Source organism: Papio anubis, chromosome 15 (assembly GCF_008728515.1).
Source record: "Papio anubis isolate 15944 chromosome 15, Panubis1.0, whole genome shotgun sequence".
Lineage (NCBI taxonomy): Eukaryota > Metazoa > Chordata > Mammalia > Primates > Cercopithecidae > Papio > Papio anubis.
Window position 1 is genome coordinate 31,245,942 of NC_044990.1, and position 22,068 is coordinate 31,268,009.

Consider the following 22,068-nt stretch of genomic DNA (forward strand, 5'->3'; position numbering starts at 1 on the left):
TTAGCTAAAAGCGGTACTTCATTTATGCTTCCTCCCTCAGGCTTATGGCTGCATTAAAACAACTTAAAGTTATTGGAGGAAGCTAACAGTCAGGTAATCCAGTTATTTACCTTAAATTAAATGGCTGCATCCAGGAAACGAATGCTCTTTGAGTACTGTAGCTTTTTAAAGTTATACAAAACTGATGAAAAATTTATGAAAGCAAGTGGTACATAAATCTACCCCATCTTAGTCTAAAGTGTGTGGGGAAGAGTGGGGTGATTGGGATAATGCATATAGATGCATCCTCCACGCTAAGAATGTTAAATAAATCTTGAAGTATGTACTTTTCGGTTGCCTACCCAATCTCCTTCCTCCCTCACCTGCCTTGTAACATAGTCCTTTTATTGGAAGCAGCAGTGAGCCCAGCCCCAGGAGAGACACTTGCTTTCTCTAGTTCTCCAGCAATCTGGGATGCCTGGGTGACCAGTGCTAGCCAGCGAGATCCAGAGTATGCTGAGGGCCTGGGAGGCCTTCTGCTTTTCCTGATTAAAGGGAAGTCGTGGTTGGCATTGCTCAACCTCTTTTTTCCTGACATTTTTACTTGAATGCCAACTAAGGAAGTTAGGAAGAGGTTGAGCAGTGGCAACCGATTGGAGCTGGAAGGCAAGATTTTTTAAAATCACAGAAATGCTGGCCACTGAGCCAATGCCTGCAGCCACTTGCCTCCGCATTGCTTACTGTGGAGAAAAACAGATCCCAGTTTGTGTAAGTTATTCTAAGGGTAGTTTTCTACTACTGACAGCCAAATATATTCCTAATTCACACAAATGTATTGTCTGAATTTGTTTCTGTCCACTAGAGGATCCATTATGCATGACATAAACAACTGAAACACACGACAAATAATCTACCTCTTTGGCCTAAGAATCAGATGCAGACAAAGATTTAAATATAAAAGCATTCACCATCATGGAGAATTTATTTACCATGGTAAATGATGTTATTTAAAAATAGTAATTTTTGTTGTTATTATTTAAACTAATGAAAAATTGAAGATACCTAAAGTATTTAAGAATAAAAGACTTTTAAAATTATAATCATGTGATAAAGCATTATGTCCATTATAATCTACATTTTAGAAGAACTAAAGTTATGACAATAATAAGCCATACAACAGTATAATTTCACTTATGGAAAGACTATCACTTTCTCTCTCACACACACACAACGGAGAAAATTCACCAAAACATTAGCATTAGCTTTTTGTGAATTATATAATTGTATGTAATTTTATTATCTATACTTTTTTTCCCTAAGATGTCCCAGTATTGAACCATTTGTACAGCCCTGAAATAAACCTTACCTTGTCATGACATGTTACTTATTCAACATATTGCTATATTCCTTTTACTCATATTTTAGTTAAGATTCTTACACCTATTTTCTTTTTTTATTTTTAATTTTTGTGGATCTATAGTAGATATATACTTATGGGTTACCTAAGATATTTTGATACCAGCATGCAATGCATAATTACCACATGAGGGTAATTACTGCAAGCATTTATTCTTTGTTTCAATCAATTCAGTTATACTCTTAGTCTTTTTTTAATGTACAATTATTTTTTACTACAGTCTCCCTGCTGTGCTAGCAAATACTAGGTCTTATTTAGTTTTTCTATTTTTTGTTCTTTATAACTACTTTTTGTGCCCATTACCATCCTCCCTTCCCCCAACCATTCCAGCCTCTGGTGATCATCCTTCTGCTCTCTCTCTCCATGAGTTCAACTGTTTTAATTTTTAAATTGTACTTTAAATTCTGGGATACATACGCAGAATGTGCAGGTTTGTTACGTAGGTATACACATGCCATGGTGGTTTGCTGAACCCATCAACTCATCATCTACATTAGATATTTCTCCTAATGCTATTCCTCCCCTAGCACCCCACTCCCTGATAGGCCCCGGTGTGTGATGTTCCCCGCCCTGTGTCCATGTGTTCTCATTATTCAACTCCTACTTATGAGTGAGAACATGCGGCGTTTGGTTTTCTGTTCCTGTGTTACTTCGCTGAGAATGATGGTTTCCAGCTTCATCCGTGTCCCTGCAAATCCGATGAACTCATCGTTTTTATGGCTGCATAGTATTCCATGGTATACATGTGCCACATTTTCTTTATCCAGTCTATCATTGATGGGCATTTGGGTTGGTTCCAAGTCTTTGCTATTGTGAGTAGTGCTGCAGTAAGCATACGTATGCATGTGTCTTTATAGTAGAATGATTTATAATCCTTTGGGTATATACCTAGTGGTGGGATTGCTGGGTCAAATGGTATTTCTGGTTCTAGATCTTTGAGGAATCACCAGACTGTCTTCCACAATGGTTAAACTAATTTACAGTCCCATCAACAGTGTAAAAGCATTCCTATTCCTCCACATCCTCTCCAGCATCTGTTGTTTCCTGATTTTTTAATGGTTGCCATTCTAACTGGCATGAGATGGTATCTCATTGTGGTTTTGATTTGCATTTCTGTAATGACCAGTGATTATGAACTTGTTTTCATATGTTTGTTGGCCACATAAATGTCTTCTTTTGAGAAGTGTCTGTTCATATCCTTCACCCACTTTTTGATGGGGTTGTTTCTTTCTTGTGAATTTAAGTTCCTTGTAGATTCTGGATATTAGCCCTTTGTCAGATGGATAGATTGCAAAAATTTGTTCTCCTATTCTGTAGGTTGGCTGTTGACTTTGATGATAGTTTCTTTTGCTATGCAGAAGTTCTTTAATTTAATTAGATCCCATTTGTCAATTTTGGCTTTTGTTGCTATTGCTTTTGGTATTTTAGTCATGAAGTCTCTGCCCATGCCTATGTCCTGAATGGTATTGCCTAGGTTTTCTTCTAGGGTTTTTATGATTTTAGGACTTACATTTAAGTCTTTAATCCATCTTGAGTTAATTTTTGTACAAGGTGTAAGCAAGGGGCCCAGTTTCAGTTTTCTGCATATGGCTAGCCAGTTTTCCCAAGACCGTTTATTAAATAGGGAATCCTTTCCCCATTGCTTGTTTTTGTCAGGTTTGTCAAAGATCTGATGGTTGTAGATGTTTGGCATCTGAGGCCTCTGTTCTGTTCCATTGGTCCATATATCTGTTTTGGTACCAGTACCATGCTGTTTTGGTTACTATAGCCTTGTAGTATAGTTTGAAGTCAGGTAGCATGATGCCTCCAGCTTTGTTCTTTTTGCTTATGATTGTCTTGGCTATACGGGCTCTTTTTCAGTTCCATATGAAATTTAAAGTAGTTTTTTCTAATTCTGTGAAGAAAGTCAGTAGTAGCTTGATGGGGATAGCATTGAATCTATAAATTACTTTGGGCAATATGGCCATTTTCACAACATTGATTCTTCCTATCCATGAGCGTGGAATGTTTTTCCATTTGTTTGTGTCCTCTCTTATTTCCTTGAGCAGTGGTTTGTAGTTCTTGAAGAGGTCCTTCACATCCCTTGTGAGTTGTATTCCTAGGCATTTTATTCTCTTTGTAGCAATCGTGAATGAGAGTTCAGTCATGATTTGGCTCTCTATTATTGGTGTATAGGAATGCCTGTGATTTTTGCACATTGATTTTGTATCCTGAGACTTTGCTGAAGTTGCTTATCAGCTTAAAGAGATTTTGTGCTGAGGCGATGGAGTTTTCTAAATATACAATCATGTAATCTGCAAAATGAGACAATTCGACTTCCTCTCCTCCTATTAGAATACCCTTTATTTCTTTCTCTTGCCTGATTGCCCTGGCCAGAACTTCCAACACTATGTTGAATAGGAGTGGTGAGAGAGGGCATCCTTATCTTGTGCTGGTTTTCAAAGTGAATGCTTCCAGTTTTTGCCCATTCACTATGATATTGGCTGTGGGTTTGTCATAAATAGCTCTTATTATTTTGAGATACCATCAATACCTAGTTTATTGAAGGCTTTTAGCATGAAGCAGTGTTAAATTTTATTGAAGACCTTTTCTGCATCTATTGAGATAATCATGTGGTTTTTGTCATTGGTACTGTTTAGGTGATGGATTATGTTGATTGATTTGTGTATGTTGAACCACCCTTGCATCCCAGGGATGAAGCCAACTTGATCATTGTGGATAAGCTTTTTGATATGCTGCTGGATTCAGTTTGCCAGTATTTTATTGAGGATTTTTGCATTGATGTTCATCAGGGATATTGGCCTGAAATTTTCTTTTTTTGTTGTGTCTCTGCCAGGTTTTAGTATCAGAATGATGCTGGTCTCATAAAATGAGTTAGGATGGAGTCCCTCTTTTTGTATTGTTTGGAATAGTTTCAGAAGGAATGGTACCAGCTCCTCTTTGTACCTCTGGTAGAATTTGGCTGTGAATATGTCTGGTCCTGGACTTTTTTTGGTTGGTAGGCTATTAATTACTGCCTCAGTTTCAGACCTTGTTATTCGACTTCTTCCTGGTTTAGTCTTGGGAGGGTGTATGTGTCCAGGAATTTGCCCATTTCTTCTAAATTTTCTAGTTTATTTGTCTAGAGGTGTTTATAGTATGGTACTTTGTATTTCTGTGGGATCAGTGGTGATATCCCTCTTATCATTTTTTATTGTGTCTATTTGATTCTTCTCTCTTTTCTTCTTTATTAGTCTGGCTAGTGGTCTATTTTGTTAATCTTTTCAAAAAACCAGCTCCTGGATTCAATGATTTTTGGAAGGGTTTTTCATATCTCTATCTCCTTCAGTTCTGCTCTGATCTTAGTTATTTCTTGTCATCTGCTAGTTTTTGAATTTGTTTGCTCTTGCTTCTCTAGTTCTTTTTAATTGTGATGTTAGGGTGTCGATTTTAGATCTTTCCTGCTTTCTCCTTTGGGCATTTACTGCTATAAATTTCCCTCTCAACACTGCTTGAGGTGTGTCCCAGAGATTCTAGTACATTGTGTTTTTGTTCTCATTGATTTCAAAGAACATCTTTCTTTCTGCCTTTATTTCGTTATTTACCCAGTAGTCATTCAAGAGCAGGTTGTTCAATTTCCATGTAGTTGTGCAGTTTTGAGTAAGCTTCTTAATCCTGAGTTCTAATTTGATTGTACTGTGGTCTGAGAGACTGTTATGATTTCTGTTCTTTTGCATTTGCTGAGGAGTGCTTTTCTTCCAATTATGTGTTCAATTTTAGAATAATTGCGATGTGGTGCTGAGAAGAATGTATATTCTGTTGATTTGGGGTGGAGAGTTCTGTACATGTCTATTAGGTCTGCTTGGTCCAGAGCTGAGTTCAAGTCCTGAATATCCTTGTTAATTTTCTGTCTCATTGATCTGTCTAATATTGAAAGTGGGGTGTTAAAGTCTCCCACTATTATTATGTGGGAATCTAAGTCTCTTTGTAGGTCTCTAAGAAACTTGCTTTATGGATCTGGGTGCTCCTATATTGGATGCATATATATTTAGGATAGTTAGCTCTTCTCGTTGCATTGATCCTTTTACCATTATGTAATGCCCTTCTTTGTCTTTTTTGATCTTTGTTGGTTTAAAGTCTGTTTTATCAGAGACTAGGATTGCAACCCCTGCTTTTTTTTGGCTTTCCATTTGCTTGGTAAATATTCCTCCATCCCTTTATTTTGAGCCTATGTGTGTCTTTGCACGTGAGATGGGTCTCCTGAACACAGCATACCGATGGGTCTGGACTCTTTATCCAATTTGCCTGTCTGTGTCTTTTAATTGTGGGATTTAGCTCATTTACATTTAAAGTTAATATTGTTGTGTGTGAATTTGATCCTATCATTCTGATGCTAGCTGGTTATTTTGCCCATTAGTTGATGCAATTTCTTCATAGTGTTGATGGTCTTTACAATTTGGTATGTTTTTGCAGTGGCTGGTACTGGTTTTTCTTTTCCATATTTAGTGCTTCCTTCAGGAGCTCTTGTAAGGCAGGCCTGGTGGTGACAAAATCTCTCAGCATTAGCTTGTCTGTAAAGGATTTTATTTCTCCTTTGCTTATGAGGCTTAGTTTGGCTGGATATGAAATTCTGGGTTGAAAATTCTTTTCTTTAAGAGGTTGAATATTGACCCCCACTCTCTTCTGGCTTGTAGGGTTTCTGCCGAGAGATCCGCTGTTAGTTTGATGGGCCTCCCTTTGTGGGTAACTTGACCTTTCTCTCTGACTGCTCTTAACATTTTTTCCTCCATTTCAACCTTGGTGAATCTGACGATTATGTATCTTGGGGTTGCTTTTCTCGAGGAGTATCTTTGTGGTGTTCTCTGTATTTCCTGAATTTGAATGTTGGCCTGTCTTGCTAGGTTGGGGAAGTTCTCCTGGATAATATCATGAAGAGTGTTTCCCAACTTGGTTCCATTCTCCCTGTCACATTCAGGTACACCAATGAAACGTAGGTTTGGTCTTTTCACATAGTCCCATATTTCTTGGAGGCTTTGTTCATTCCTTTTCATTCTTTTTTCTCTAATCTCGTCTTCATGCTGTATTTCATTAAGTTGATCTTCAATCTTGGATATCCTTTCTTCCGCTTAATGGATTTGGCTATTGATACTTGTGTATGGTTCACGAAGTTCTCGTGCTGTGTTTTTCAGCTCCATCAGATCACTTAATTTCTTCTCTAAACTGGTTATTCTAGTTAGCAATTCCTCTAACCTTTTTTCAAGGTTCTTGGCTTCCTTGCATTGGGTTAGAGCATGCTCCTTTAGCTCAGAGGAGTTTGTTATTACCCACCTTCTGAAGCCTACTTCTGTCAATTTGTCAAACTCATTCTCTGTCCAGATTTGTTCCCTTGCTGGCGAGGAGTTGTGATCCTTTGGAGGAGAAGAGGCATTCTAGTTTTTGGAATTTTCAGCCTTTTTGCACTGGTTTTTCCTTGATGTTGGTGACCTTCAGATGGGGTTTCTGTGTGAATATCCTTTTTGGTGATGTTGATGCTATTCCTTTCTGTTTGTTAGTTTTCCTTCTAACAGTCAAGCCCCTCTGCTGCAGGTCTGCTAGAGTTTGCTGAGGTCCACTCCAGACACTGTATGCCTGGGTATCACCAGCAGAGGCTGCAGAACAGCAAAAATTCCTGCCTGTTCCTTCCTCTGAAAGCTTTGTCCCAGAGGGGCTCCCACCAGATGCCAGCCAGAGCTCTCCTGTATGAAGTGTCTGTCAATCCCTGCTGGGAGGTGTCTCCCAGTCAGGAGGCATGGGGGATCAGGGACCCACTTGAGGAGGCAGTCTGTCCCTTAGCCAAGCTTGAGTGCTGTGCTCGGAGATCCACTGCTCTCTTCAGAGCCAGCAGGCAGGAACGTTTAAGTCTGCTGAAGCTGTGCCCATAGCTGCCCCTTCCCCCAGGTGCTCTGTCCTAGGGAGATGGGAGTTTTATCTATAAGCCCCTGACTGGAGCTTCTGCCTTTCTTTCAGAGATGCCCTGCTGGGAGAGGAGGAATCTAGAGAGGCAGTCTGGCTACAGCGGCTTTGAAAAGCTGCAGTGGGCTCCGCCCAGTTTGAACTTTCTGGCAGCTTTGTTTACACTGTGAGGGGAAAACCGCCTACTCAAGCTTCAGTAATGGTGGACGCCCCTCCTCCCACCAAGCTCAAGTGTCCCAGGTCGACTTCAGACTGCTGTGCTGGCAGCAAGAATTTCAAGCCAGTGGATCTAAGCTTGCTAGGCTCCATGGGGGTGGGATCCACTGAGGTAGACCACTTGGCTCCCTGGCTTCAGCCCCCTTTCCAGGGGAGTGAATGGCTCTGTCATGCTGGCGTTCCTGGCCCCACAGGGGTATGAAGAAAAACTCCTGCAGCTAGCTCGGTATCTTCCCAAATGGCCACCCAGTTGAAACCCAGGGCCCTGGTGGTGTAGGCACCCAAGGGAATCTCCTGGTCTGCAGGTTGCAAAGACCATGGGAAAAGCATAGTATCTGGGCCGGAAGGCACTGTTCCTCATGGCATGGTCCCTCACAACTTCCCTTAGCTAGGGGAAGGAGTTAGTTCCCCAACCCCTTGAGCTTCCTGGGTGAGGTAATGCCCCACCCTGCTTTGCCTTGCCCTCTGTGGGCTGCACCCACTGTCTAACCGCTCCCAGTGAGATGAGCCAGGTACCTCAGTTGGAAATGCAGAAATCACCCACCTTCTGTGTTGATCATGCTAGAAGCTGCAGACTGGAGCTGTTCCTATTTGGCCATCTGTATATATACTTTTATGTATCTCTCAAATTTCCTACAGTAACAAAGTCTTTTTTTAAAAAAAATCAGGGAAAAGATATTTAAAAACCCAGAAAATATACTGCAAACTTATGATTAAATTTGGGTCAGCCATTGTTGGGGAATTGGTCCTTGTAGAAGGCAGGAGAGAACAAGTTCTGGGTCCATTTATAGGGAAAATGGCAAGGATTATAGTTCACTGAAGTCTTCATGACAGAAACTGAGGGATATGACTATAAAAAATGGTAATGCAATAAGAGAAGTTCAAGGGTCTGAACAAAGGAGGTCTTGGTCCCATTTTTATACTTAGTATAACATATTCGCACCGAGAAGATGGTCTTTGATTCTGAACAGCACAGCTCATAAGGAACCAGCTGGAACACCATCAGGAGAGAATGACCAGAGCAAGGAAGGTCTGGAATACATCTCACAGGATGGATGGGAAACAGTAGAAAAGAGAAAACAGAGGAATGGTAGCCAGCTTTACAAACTCACAGGTTTGTTTTTTAGCTTTTGTTTTGTTCTGTTTTGAGACACCGTCTGCAGCTGCTCCTATGGGGGCAAACAATCAGGCAGTTTCCAGGCACCTTTGCTTACCCATAGTTTTCCTCTTTTGCCTTGAGGGAGCTGATACTTACTTTACCTCCTCTCAGGGATACTGGGAGGATCAAAGATGATCATAATAAAATTAACAATGAGCAGCAGCCATCTGTCAACCATCAGGTAGATTCAGGGCCATGGGTTCTGTGTGCATACCCCCAGCTTGCAGATGACAATATCCATAGGGAGTATGAGAGCTGGGATGTAAATCCACGTCTTTCTGACTTCAAAGCCCATTTTCTCTCCACCCTCTCCTGCCACAACTCAAATAAAAGACAATAATCAATGGGACCACTTTGTAAGCCCTAAACCACTATTAAAAGAAAGGTATTATTGTTAAATGTGTCTTTAGAACACTGTATGCAATTCCTAAAGTAAATTTTTAAAAAAATCAAGCTCAAAGGCAAGTTATTAATAATAAATGAAAGAAACATGTTTTAAAACCTCACAGGTTTGACACATAGAAAAGGAATTGGATATATGTTGTGTAGCTTCAATGGGCTGAACCTGAACCAGTGGGAAGAAGTTGTAGGAGGAGCTATCTCAGCTTAATGTAGGGCAAAACAATTAGAACTACCCTCAGTGAAGCTGGCTGGCATTGGGGTGGGGGATGAGTGCCCTGTGGCTGCTTTCCAGTGGAGGCTGTGTGATTCGCTATCGTGGGTCCCTTTAATGAAGACTCTATCTTGTGGAGTCCTTTGTCTTTATTGTGGAGTCTCTTTTGGGTTTTTGTTTTTTGTTTTTTGTTTTTTGTGTGTTTTTGTGGTTTTTTTGGGAGATAGGGTCTCATTCTGACGCCCAGCCTGGAGTACGGTGGTGCAATCTTAGCTCCCTGCAGCCTCAATCTCCTGGGCTCAAGTGATCCTCCCACCTCTGCCTCCTGAGTAGCTGGGACTATAGGCACGCACCACCACGGCCAGCTAATTTTTTGTGTTTTTAGTAGAGACATGGTTTTGCTGTGTTGTCAAGGCTTGTCTTAAATTCCTGGCCTCAGATGAACTGCCAACCTCAGCCTCCCAAAGTGCTGGGATTACCAGCGTGAGCCACCATGCCTGCCTCTATTGTGGAGTCTTAACCACAGACCAGATAGTTCCCTAACCGCAGGCAAATAAGGCCATATGAGCACCCAGCCCCTTTATGCACTTTAAAATGTGGCTTCCCAAAACGTTTAAATATGCTATATCATGTGAGAAGAATCCCTTGACCCCAGTAGGACAAAAACAGTTTAAATTCCTTTGGCAGAGAAGAAATAGAATTTACGATCTAGTCATGAACCTATCCAGATACTAGAAACCAAAAGGGTTGTGCCTTTAGGCTGGGCGCGGTGGCTCAGTCCTGTAATCCCAGCACTTTGGGAGGCTGAGGCGGGCAGATCACTTGAGGCCAGGAGTTCAAGAAGAGCCTGGCCAACATGGTGAAAGCCCGTATCTACTAAAAATACAAGTGAGTTGGACGTGGTGGCGTGCCTGTAGTCCCAGCTACTTGGAAAGCTGAGACAGGAGAATCGGATGCAGTGAGCCAAAAGCGCCACTGCATTCCAGAGTGAGACTCTGTCTCAATAAAAATAAAAATAAAAACCGGAAGGGTTGTGCCTTCGAACAATGTTTGCCTAGCAGTCTCACTGTCTCAGGCATGTTGGTACCCACCAGTTCGGAGGAGATGCTCTGTTTGGTCACGGCGCCCACCTCAGGAATACGAGCCTTCACTTGCGCTTTAATGTAGCACTTCTCTCCTCCAGCAAAACGAATTCCTGTGATGCCCTATGAAACAAAAGTGTATCCATCTATCTATCCGTTTGTTCATTTATTCCATTTATTGAGTGTCTACTGTGTTCCAGATGCTTTTCTGGGTGCTGGGGATAGGGATGAACAAAAGAGATGAAACTGCCCTGATGGAACTTACCTTTTAGCATTATTTACCAATAATAAAAAACAGCCGAGCAGCCAGGCGCGGTGGCTCACACCTGTAATCCCAGCACTCTGGGAGGCCGAGGCAGGTGGATCACGAGGTCAGGAGATCAAGACCATCCTGGCTAACACGGTGAAACCCCGTCTCTACTAAAAATGCAAAAAATAAAAAATAAAAAATTAGCTGGGCGAGGTGGCGGGCGCCTGTGGTCGCAGCTACTCGGGAAGCTGAAGCAGGAGAATGGCGTGAACCCGGGAGGTGGAGCTTGCAGTGAGCCAAGATCGCGCCACTACACTCCAGCCTGGGCGACAGAGCCAGACTCCGTCTCAAAACAAAAACAAAAAAACAAAAACAGCCGGGCACGGTGGCTCATGCCACCAGAACTTTGGGAGGCTGAGGTGGGCAGATCACCTGAGGTCAGGAGTTTGAGACCAGCCTGGTCACCATGGTGAAACTCTGTAAAAATACAAAAATTAGTGGGGTGTGGTAGCGAGCTCCTGTAACTCCAGCTATTTGGGAGGCTGAGGCAGGAGAATCGCTTGAACCTGGGAGGCAGAGATTGCAGAGAGCCAAGATAGCCACTGCACTCCAGCCTGGGTGACAGAACAAGTCTCTGTCTCAAAAAAACAGAAACAAACAAAAACAGAGATAAAGTCAGGTAATAACTGTTATGAAGAAAAATAAGACAGGAATGATGAGGTGGTAATTTAGACAGCATATTCAGGGGAGGTGACTCAGTGAGGGGATGATATTTGAGCTGGGACAGAGTATGTTAGTTATTCCATCTATATTCACAAGCTCAGATGAAATGCCACCTTCTCCATGCAGCCTTCTCTGAACATCTCGGCCTAAGCAGCTATCTTTCCTCTGCTTTCCCATAAGTCCTCCCCTCTTCATTCCTCAGCTGGGATAATTACTCAACTATACATAGCCTACTTAGTTATAAGCTTCTTGAGATCAGTATTTGAATCTTTTTTGTTTTCTTTTTTGGTGACCCCACAAAGGTTCTCGAAAGATGTTGGTCAAATTAATTAATTCTATGAATTCAGAATTTTCCTAAATTACTGAACCCAGAGTAAACAGTAAAACTTTTTACAGCGCCTGGTCCTGAACTTTCCTTCTATACCTTACCCAAGGACTCGGATTTTTTTTTTTTTTTTTTTTTTTTGTCTCCTGAGAGATATAAACAATATCTTCTCTTGGTCTGCCTAAAACCTGCCTCAAGGGAAACATCAACCTCAAAGCTCCAGTCTTGGCTGACAGCACAGCCCCGGTTCTACCCACAGAGGACATGATGGGTAACAGGACGTTCTGTCCCAAGAATGTTTACTCTCCCCTGCTGCTATTAGTTTCAGGAGTAGTGAACCTAAAATAATATTAAAGGCCTACAATTTTTATGGTATAATAATGGAGATACTAGCACAAATCTGAACCTTATCAGTCCTCTGTTGAGTTGAGGCAAGTGTTGGGATGATATAGAAATGGTACCAGGTCCAGTGACAAGGAATGGGGGAAGAAAACACTTAAAATGTAGGGATCCTGGCTCAAGATTCAGCCCTTTACAATGAAGAAGAAAATTAAATGTAAGTCATGCTGGAGGGGATTCATGGATAGCTCTACCTTATGCAGTCCCAGAGCCAGGAGTCCTACAGAAGCTGGTGAGTAAAGGACTGCAGAACACAGAAGACAAGGCTCATTCTTCCTCAAGCTCTTTATTATTTGTCTTGTGGCTTCATTAATCATGCATACATATGTAACTCATTTCACCTATTTCTCCCAGCACTACTGCTCACTCAGAGAGAGAGACAGGGGCATTATCCCCACTTTACAGAAGGGGAGGAACTCCGAGGCTCACTGCTGAGGCTTGGCTCTCACTGCACTTGAATTCACTGGGGAGGTTTTAAGAACACAGATGCCTGTGCCCCTTCCCAGAGATTCCCATTTGATTGGTTTGCTTTGGGGCCCAGGTAATGGTAGTCTTAAAAACTCCCCAGGTGTTTATCATTTAAAGGGTTGATGCCAGGGTTGAAGACTACCATATGAAAGAGAAAGGTATTCAAGGTAACAAAGCTTTTAACATGATTGCAATAACCTTTGGACCCAAGTTTCTTTTTATCAGTGGTTCACAAACCTTCCCTTGTATCAAAAATCCCCTGGGTCCCCAGCAAAACTTCAGAAGTCTTCATTAACAACCACACCTTAAGCCACCAAGGAAAATCACAGACACCACTGATGCTGCTTACAGCTAAAAAAAAAAAAAAAAAAATACAGAGAGTATACTACTGCATGCACCCAGAATCAAAGCCTAAGTGCCCTACCTACCCAACACCAAAATCCACCCCATGAAAGCAAATTTAAAAAACTGTAATAAGCAACTATTACATCAGATGCACAGATATCAACACAAGGACACAGGAAGCATGAAAAAGCCATAAAATAGGACACTTCCAGAGGAATACAATAATTCTCCAGCAACAGATTGCAATCAAAAACAAATTTATTAAATCCCAGAAAAAAATTTAAATGTTGATATTAAAGAAGCTCCATGAGATACAAGAGAATACTGAAAAACATGACAAATCAGAAAATTTAGGATTGAGAAATTTAATATGAATATGAATGAGAAATTTAATAAGGAGATGTATATTATAAAAAAGAACCAAATAGAAATTATGGAACTGAAGAATTCATTGAATTAAATACAATACACACTTAAAAGATTCAACAATAGAGGCCAGGCACAGTGGCTCACGCCTGTAATCCCAGCACTTTGGGAGGCCAAGGTAGGTGGATCACCTGAGGCCAGGAGTTCGAGACCAGCCTGGCCAACATGGCAAAACCCTGTCTCTCCTGAAAATACAAAATAAAAAAACAAACAAAAAATAGCTGGCCATGGTGGTGCATGCCTATTATCCCAGTTACTCGAGAGGCTGAGGCAGGAGAATTGCTTGAACTCAGGAGGCGGAGGTTGCAGTGAGTTGAAACGGCGCCACCGCACTTTAGCCTGGGCAACAGAGCCAGACTCCGTCTCAAAAAAAAAAAAAAAAAGATTCAACAATAGACTATTTCAAGCATCTCAGAACTTGAAGACAAGTCTTTTGAAATAACCCAGTCAGACAAAAATAAAGAAAAAAGATTTAAAAAGGGCCAATCATAGTGTCTTATGCCTCTAATCCCAACACTTTGGGAGGCTGAGGCAGGAGGATTGCTTGAGCCCAGGAGTTCGTGACCAGCCTGAGCAACATGGTGAGACCCCATTTTTACAAAACAAATTTAAAAATTAGCCAAGTGTGGTGGTGTGTGCCTGTAGTTCCAGCTACTTGGAAGGGAGAAGGATCACTGGTATATATATCTATATATCCACAATGGAATACTATTTGGTCATAGAAAAGAATGAAATCATGTCATTTGCAGTAACATGGATGGAACCGGAGGTCACTATGTTAAATGAAAAACAAATGGCACAGAAAGACAAATGTCACATGTTCTTACTCCTATGTGGGAGCTAAAAAAGTTGATCTCATGGAAGCAGAAAATGATAGACACCAGAGGCTGAGAAGGGTATATGGGTGGAGCTGGGGAAATGAAGACAGGTTGGTTAATGGGTGGTACAAACATGCAGTTAGATAGAAGAAGTAAGTTCTAATGTTCAATAGCAGAGTGGGATGACTATAGTTAGCAACAATGTATTATTATATGTTTTGAAGTAGCTATAAGAGAGGACTTGTTCCCAACACATAGAAATGAAAACCAAATACCCTATCATTACACATTCTATTCATGTAACAAAATATCACATATAACCCATAAATATATAAAATATTATGTAACAATTTTAAAAAGGCAAATTAAAAAATCACCTGGGTGGGGTGCAGTGGCTCATGCCTGTAATCCCAGCACTTTGGGAGGCCGAGGCAGGAGGATCGTGAGGTCAAGACATGGAGACCATCCTGGCCAACAAGGTGAAACCCCGTCACTACTAAAAATACAAAAATTAGTTGGGCATGGTGGCGTGCACCTGTAGTGCCAGCTACTCAGAAGGCTGAGGCAGGAGAATCACTAACCCAGGAGGCGGAGGTTGCAGTAAGCCAAGATCGCACCACTGCACTCCAGCCTGGCAACAGAACGAGACTCCATCTCAAAAAAAAAAAAAAAAAAATCACTTGGAGGACTTGTTAAATTAAACAGTGTTGTACCCCACCCCCAGTTTCCCATTCAGTAGGTCTGGGGTGGGGCCTAAAATCTGCATTTCTAACAAGCCTTCCAGTGATGCTCCACTGGCAGCCTGAGGAATACACGTGGAGAATAACTGCTTTCTCTATGCTACCTCCTGTAGGGCCACTGCTCTTATTTGGCATGTAAATTTAGGACTCATAGTTTGAAAAACAGAAGGCAGGGAGAGAGATGATTCTCCTTATGTGACATTTTCTCTTAACTTCAGACACATCCCCTGAATGTGACATGTGTGGAGGGAACGCTATACAACCGTCACGATATCCCCAAAGGGGAGAGCTGATTCTACTGAAGGATTCACAGCCCTGAATGGGAATCTCGTATTAAGTTGGTTCTGACAGTCGACACACCTCAGCGAGAACTGAAACCCCCATGGGGTGGGAAGTGTGGGAAAGAATTCACACATATTTACCACCATGTCTAGCTAAAACTCCACATCAAGCAGCCAGATATATTAAGAGATTAAATAGAGGGAACTGAAAGAAGCACAAGAAAGCCAAGCAAACCTTCTGTTTTTGCAAACAAACAGGCTTTAGAAGCTAGTGGTAATGAAGAAATTTGCTAGCAAGGGTGATGAGTGAAGAGTCCAAGAATCTAACATTCTTTTTTCAAAAGAGTGAGGTAATCTTACCTTGGCTGCACGTTTTTTTCTTTCTAAAGTATCTCATCTATCTACTTCTATGGCTTAAACCAGAGGTTCCCAAGGATGGTAGGAGTTCCTGTCCCCAAGACAGCACTTTAGAAATCCTTTGAGGAGTTTTTTGTTGTCACAAAGATTGGGGGCACTCCTGACCTTTACTGCACAGGGCCCAGGGACGTCAGGTCCTGCAGAGCCTGGGACAGTCCTGAAGAACTAATTGTCCTGGGTTGGAGGAAAAAAAACCTGTTTGTAAATATCAGTGCCTAGCACTCAATGTTGTTTTATATGTATACACAAAGTACTTTTTGGCATAGTCTTAATGTACAACAAATTTCCTAGGAATGCAATTACTGTGAAATGGAGAGAAAACAGTGCTTTTCTTCACTGTTTGAGAAAATTACATAGCATTTAAATTGCCAACACACACTTGTGTCTGTCTGCATTTTGGGCTGTGGCACTGACAGTCATTCAACTACTACTATACTATAAGTATTTGACTTTATGTCTTTTAGTGCATCTGGCTGAACATTTACATATGAAGTCCATATTTTTAATATAAATTAGTTTCATTTTCTTTTTCCTTTACCTTGTAGTTGGAGGCTGAATTGATAGGTTATGCTGTCTTTACTTTCTCTAGCTTTTTAAATAAAAAATTTCAAATATTCACAAAATTAAAAGAATTATACAGTGAACACCCATATACCCATCAGTTTATTCTTTCAATTTCTAAGGCTTTTTGTTATATAAATGGGGCATTCAGTCTAAGGGTGTTGGCTTAAAGCACAGCGCTGGTGTTTGTGAGAGTATAACTGGAGTGTAACTCACACAGCTTGAATGAACTTGGCTTTTCTATCTCTCAGGGTGGAGAGCCTGGAGCACTTTTTTCAGTGCTATCCTTCCTTGGGGGTTGTTTTTTCCCACTGGGTTCTACTAAAATCTTGGTGGGGTCCTGGATGAACCGGGGAGACTGTTCATTTACAATTCAAAACCTCTTATGATCTAGCCCCACCTGTATCCCCATCTTCTTTCCTTCCCCAAGCTGGGCTGAACTGGGCTACTTAGAATTAGAACCCTGGAACAAGCCTGCACATTCGTGTTCACTATTTTTCCCTGGGCCTGGAGAACCTTCCCCTACCTGTCTGACGGTTGAAATCCTAATCATTCTTCAGGACCTGATTTGGCCATCACCACCTCTGTAAGACCTGCTCCAATCCCCTGTTCAGCAAGGATGTTTCCTCTCTGTTCATGGCTCATTGGAACACATTTTCCAGGCTAACCTGAAGCTGTTTCTGTGTGTGTGTCTGCCTCCTGGACTGAATTAAAGGGTCCTTGAGGGAAGGGTCAATCATTTTTGCATTCCCCCTGCTTAGCACCATCCCTTGCACACAGTATGTCTCAATAAATGCTTCTTGAATTTGACTGTTGATTCAAAATACAGGAGAAAGCAATAGCGTAGGTACCATAGTGACTGATTCATGTGTTTTCAAAAGTTCAGGCTTGTTTAAACCCACAACAGGTTCTATCCATCAAAAAAATGTTCTACTCACCAGTTCTGACTTAGAGAAATGTGGAAGCTATCAAAGAGAATTGATCAGTTTATAAAATATCTGGCCCTGTTGGTCTACAAGAACAAAACACAATCGATACCATTATTAGAAAAGAACCAAAGGATTATAAAACAGAAATACAGGTTTGGGATTAAAATATGTTAAAAGAATATTTTTGATACATGAACATCTCAAGAAAGATGAATCTTTTCTTATTCATCTCTGTAGCTCCCTTTGCATATCTTAATATTGTGGCATACCACAGGTATTCAATTTCTGGATTGAATAATGTGTGTTGGGGAGTCACATTTTATTAGTTTATACTGAGTAGTACAAAGAAAAAATGATTTTACCCTATCCTGTGTCTTGCAGTAAAAGCCTTTAATAAGTGCAGAGAAATTATACGTGTGCATTGACCAGAATCATTTGCAAAGCTATGACTAAACAAAGTGCAGCTGGGCACATACAGAGCTGCAGAGGCTGTCCCCAGGGCAGAGATCATTCTGAACATAGTCAGTCAGTCCTTGTCATGATCAAATAATATCTAACATCACAGCAGCTCTAATGTTAGCATCTGTTGGGTATTCAAATGGACTTATGAGGTATATTTTGGTACCAACAAGAGGAGTGCTTTCACTCAAATGAAAAGCATCTTTAGCTTTTCTCATCAATCAGAGGAAGATGGGTCGATGAGGTGTTTGTGGACCAATAAACTATCAGAAGAGACATTATTTTCAAGAGCCTTTTTTCATTATGAAGTTTCACCTACTCCATCTGCAGATTTAACAGGAAAACACAAATAGTAATGCCTCTTCCTCATCGTAAAACATGAAAGGGCATAAAATATATATGTTGGCCAGGCCAGGCCAGGCCAGGCGCGGTGGCTCACGCCTGTAATCCCAGCACTTTGAGAGGTCAAGGCGGGCAGATCACGAGGTCAGGAGATCGAGACCATTCTGGCTAACACGGTGAAACCCCGTCTCTACTAAACATACAAAAAAATTAGCAGGACGTGGTGCCGGGCGCCTGTAGTCCCAGCTACTCAGAAGGCTGAGGCAGGAGAATGCCGTGAACCCGGCAGGTGGAGCTTGCAGTGAGCTGAGATCCCGCCACTGCACTCCAGCCTGGGCGACACAGCGAGACTCCATCTCAAAAAAAAAAAAAAAAAAAAAATTTATGTTGACCAACAGGAAATTCGGCCTGGAGTGACACTTTGGTTTGCAGATGTACACTGAAACATTGCTGCACAGCTTAATGTCTCAAATTGCCTGTAAATGAAATTTTTGTTAAAAAATCAAAACAAAATAGTCTCTCCTCTTCAAAGGAGGTGTGCATGTTTTATCTCTAATATGCTATGGTCAGAAAACATATGCTATAATAGGAGAATTTGCTCATGGTAATTTTCCGGATTAAATAGGAAATCGGAATTGAGAACAGTATGTAAATAGATCCCACTTGTTGCTGTTGAGATTATTAGGTCATTAAAATTTCCCTCTACTTCAGAAATTTAAATTTCAAATCTCACAACATTCTTGGATAGTTTTGAGCATTTCATTCATCATGTTACAGAAATTCACTTGAAAAGAAGTAGCTCCTTCAAGTCTTTCTGCCAAGACTTTATATAATTCTAAGAAGAACTTGTTCTTTTCAGTGCTATGGTTTTTTTTTTTTCCACATTTAAAAATCAAGTTTTATTTTGATTTCCAGGAAATACCTTTAATTTCCTAGAAGTAAAAAAATTTTTTCAAAACAGCTAAATCCTTATGTACATGAATTCAATGAAGGTGGTTCTTTTTGTTTTTGGTATTTTACAACTGAAGTGTTGTTTTTTCTTTCGCAAATATGAAGGACAAAGTTTGGTCCTTTCTCAAAGAGAATATGCTATATGACGTATGTGGATTAGTGGCATTACAGCTGCTATAAAGAACAGTTACCGTTTGGATGTGTGTGAGAAATGCTGCTTCTCCATGAATTAGAAAAGTCCCCCAGGCTTGCCTGGTTAAACTCTGTAAATGCATGAAATATACTTACATTCTGGAAATCATTAACTTCAATTGCTTCTTCAGCTCCACTTCCCATTTTAAAGGTCTCCAAGTTGTTCCCAGCGTCTATTTCCATTGACCCATCTTGTAATTTCCCATTGATACTCATGGTGTAATGGACATTGTAAATCTGAAAGTGAGCATAAGAGTTAGTGATGTCTTCTTTTTTGAGCAAGTCAGGGCTTATCTTTAGAACGGCAGCGTATCAGGTAGCGTCCATATGTTTCAGAGATACTTGGGATAGTCCTTAATAATAATACATTTATATACGAAGACTTCATTCATACAGCAATCAGTTAATGCAATGATTTCCTTAAAAACACCTTATGAGTAAAACCTTTGGTTGTCTCTGACACCTATTCCAATAGCTCAGTAATTTGCAATGCTGGCTGTACTTTAGAAGCATCTGGGTAGACTCTCTGGGTACCATGCCTGGGTTTCACCCTGGACAAATCAAATCAGAAGCTGTGGGGAGGGCGCGTGGGCATAGGTCTTTCTTATTCTAAAGCTCAACTCTATTATGCAACTGGGTTGAGAACTATTGATGGATAAATGGAAATTGAGGAGGCAGAAGGTTAATTGGACTCCCAGCTGAATACGTCTGCAGTGGCACCTCAATTTCACAAGTTGTTTTCATCCTTTGGTCAAGATTAGGCATGGAGTGCCTTAGGCATATGGTATATGGTATTAGGTATATGAAAAGGACTGCAGACAGGACCAGGGTATGCTTGATATAGAGCAGCATGTGTGGAGAGGAAGGCCAATGTGCACGTTTGTTTCAGTTCAAAACAGTAGTACTCCCTGAACGACTCTATGGGGCAGGCCCATGGTGCTGTAGGGCATTTTGTTATGAGATGTGTGGGGTGTGTGGAAGAGGGGAAGGGACTTGACACTGCAGAACAGCACCGGTCCAGGAATCAGGAAAACAGGTGGCCACACCACTCATCTCTGGATCTTGTGAGTTGCCGCAAGTGTAGAATGAAGTTGGACCTCATAGGTGGCTTTCATCCGTGTACTTAGAACTGTTGGGATCTCACGGGCATGACTTAGAGGTGAGGATGGCACTGTAGCACTCTGTTCTCTCCTGTCCATCCACAGTCTAACCAGAGTGGCTCTGCTTTTTCTGTCTTATGTGTTGCATTTCTGAGTAACATTTTGTTAGAAAGACAAATTTCAACACTTAAAACTTTTTTTTTTTAAGTTTGCCACTAATTAGCCGACCCAAAGGGCTCAGACACCTGATTACTGCACTGGTTTCAAAATAACTCAGATGCTGCTCCTGCTCGGTGTGCTGCTGTCCTGGTAGACCTTTCTGTGTGTCAGGGCTAGGAGGTGGGTTTGTTTTTTGGATTTAGATGCATATGGATGTATATCTATATATCTTACATATGATATATTACATATCTTATATATAAATTGTAGATGTATATGTACACATATATATAAATCCTTAAAGGGGAGGAGTGAGAACTGATGAAAAACTGTTGCTACTTAATGTCAGGTCAGCCAGTCAAAACTGCAAATAGCTCACATCCAATTCAAGTCTGATTTTTCTTCCTCATTATGAAAAGTGACTGCTACGTGCACAAACACTGGAAAAAGGATCTGTTACTGTTGGATCTATTTCTTGCAGAAGACTCATTATTACAAGACCCACAGTGCACTATTTTATTATCAGCAGAGATACAGAAATGGCTTTGCTATCCAGCACCCTTTTAGGAACAGCATTCATTCAGCAGGACAGAAAATACCAGTGTCCTGTTTCAGCTCAACCATCCCTCATCGCCCCTCCTTCCCTGTCTCTTTCGGAGGAACTTAGATGTCTGCAATTTACTGTCTCCTAGGCTTCCCTGATCACAAGAATCACTCCTAGGGGTTCTGATTTAGTGGAGCTAGAGCACAGCCCACCAGTCTCTTTTCCCCTTGCCCCTCAGGTGGCCCTTATGATCAGCCAGTTTGGGAAACCTGTTTTCTTTGGCTGTGAGACTCCTGCAGGCGAGGTTTGGAAAGCAGGCTCTGTTCTGTCCGGTGCTCTCTGAGCAGCCAGTGTTCATATGGGTCAGTGACAACTGTCAGAAGGAGCCTGGCAGGCAACACCCATGTGAGTATCTTCCACTCATGTGACAAGAGGTTCAGTTTTTTGATTTTTTTTTTTTTTAAGAACATTGCACATAAGCTTTTACTAGTGAAGCAATGCAACATTTAAGAACATAACCATTTCTAAATTCTTAGCAGTTCTTAAGGAGACAAGGTTGTCACACTAGAAGAGTGGTCTGTGGTCTGAATTTCACATTCCTCCACCACTACCTCTGGCTGTCTTCTCCCCAACAAAGCCTCCCTAACTAGGTGCAGGGGTGTCCAATCTTTTGGCTCCCCTGGGCCACAATTGAAGAAGAAGAATTGTCTTGGACCACACATAAAATACACTAGCACTAACGATAGCTGATGAGTTTTTTAAAAAAATCTAAAAAAAAAATCTCATAATGTTTTAAGAAAGTACGAATTTGTGTTGGGTTGCATTCAAAACCGCCCTGGGCCACATGCAGGACAAGCTTGACGACGTAGGGCATCTTGGTTGTGCAGCTGCAGCCCACCTTTTTTTTTTTTTTTTGAGATGGAGTCTTACTCTGTCACCCAAGCTGGGGTGCAGTAGCACAATCTTGGCTCACTGCAACCTCTGCCTCCCAGGTTTAAGCCATTCTCCTGCCTCAGCCTCCCAGGGAGCTGGGACTACAGGCATGCGCCACCATGCCTGGCTAATTTTTTTGTATTTTTAATAGAGATGGAAGTTCCCCATGCTGGCCAGGCTGGTCTTGAACTCTTGACTTCAAGTGATCCTCCTGCCTCAGCCTCCCAAAGTGCTGGGATTACAGACCTGAGCCACCATGCCCAGCCTGCAGCCCACCTTTTATGTGCACCGCGCCATCTGCATGGGGAC

The 22,068-nt window shown here is 41.4% G+C and overlaps 1 protein-coding gene across 2 annotated transcripts in view; it reads right to left on the bottom strand.

Moving 5' to 3' along the window:
* CNMD (chondromodulin) overlaps positions 1 to 22,068 on the bottom strand; it is a 36,013-nt gene that overhangs the window by 10,168 nt on the left and 3,777 nt on the right. For both annotated transcript variants that reach the window (XM_009191987.4, XM_003913917.5), the window contains exons 3-4: positions 19,120 to 19,260; positions 10,407 to 10,520 (exon numbers count right to left, since the gene is read on the bottom strand). In XM_009191987.4, coding sequence (XP_009190251.2) covers positions 10,407 to 10,520; positions 19,120 to 19,260 — 255 coding nt within the window. The remainder of the gene's footprint in view (positions 1 to 10,406; positions 10,521 to 19,119; positions 19,261 to 22,068) is intronic.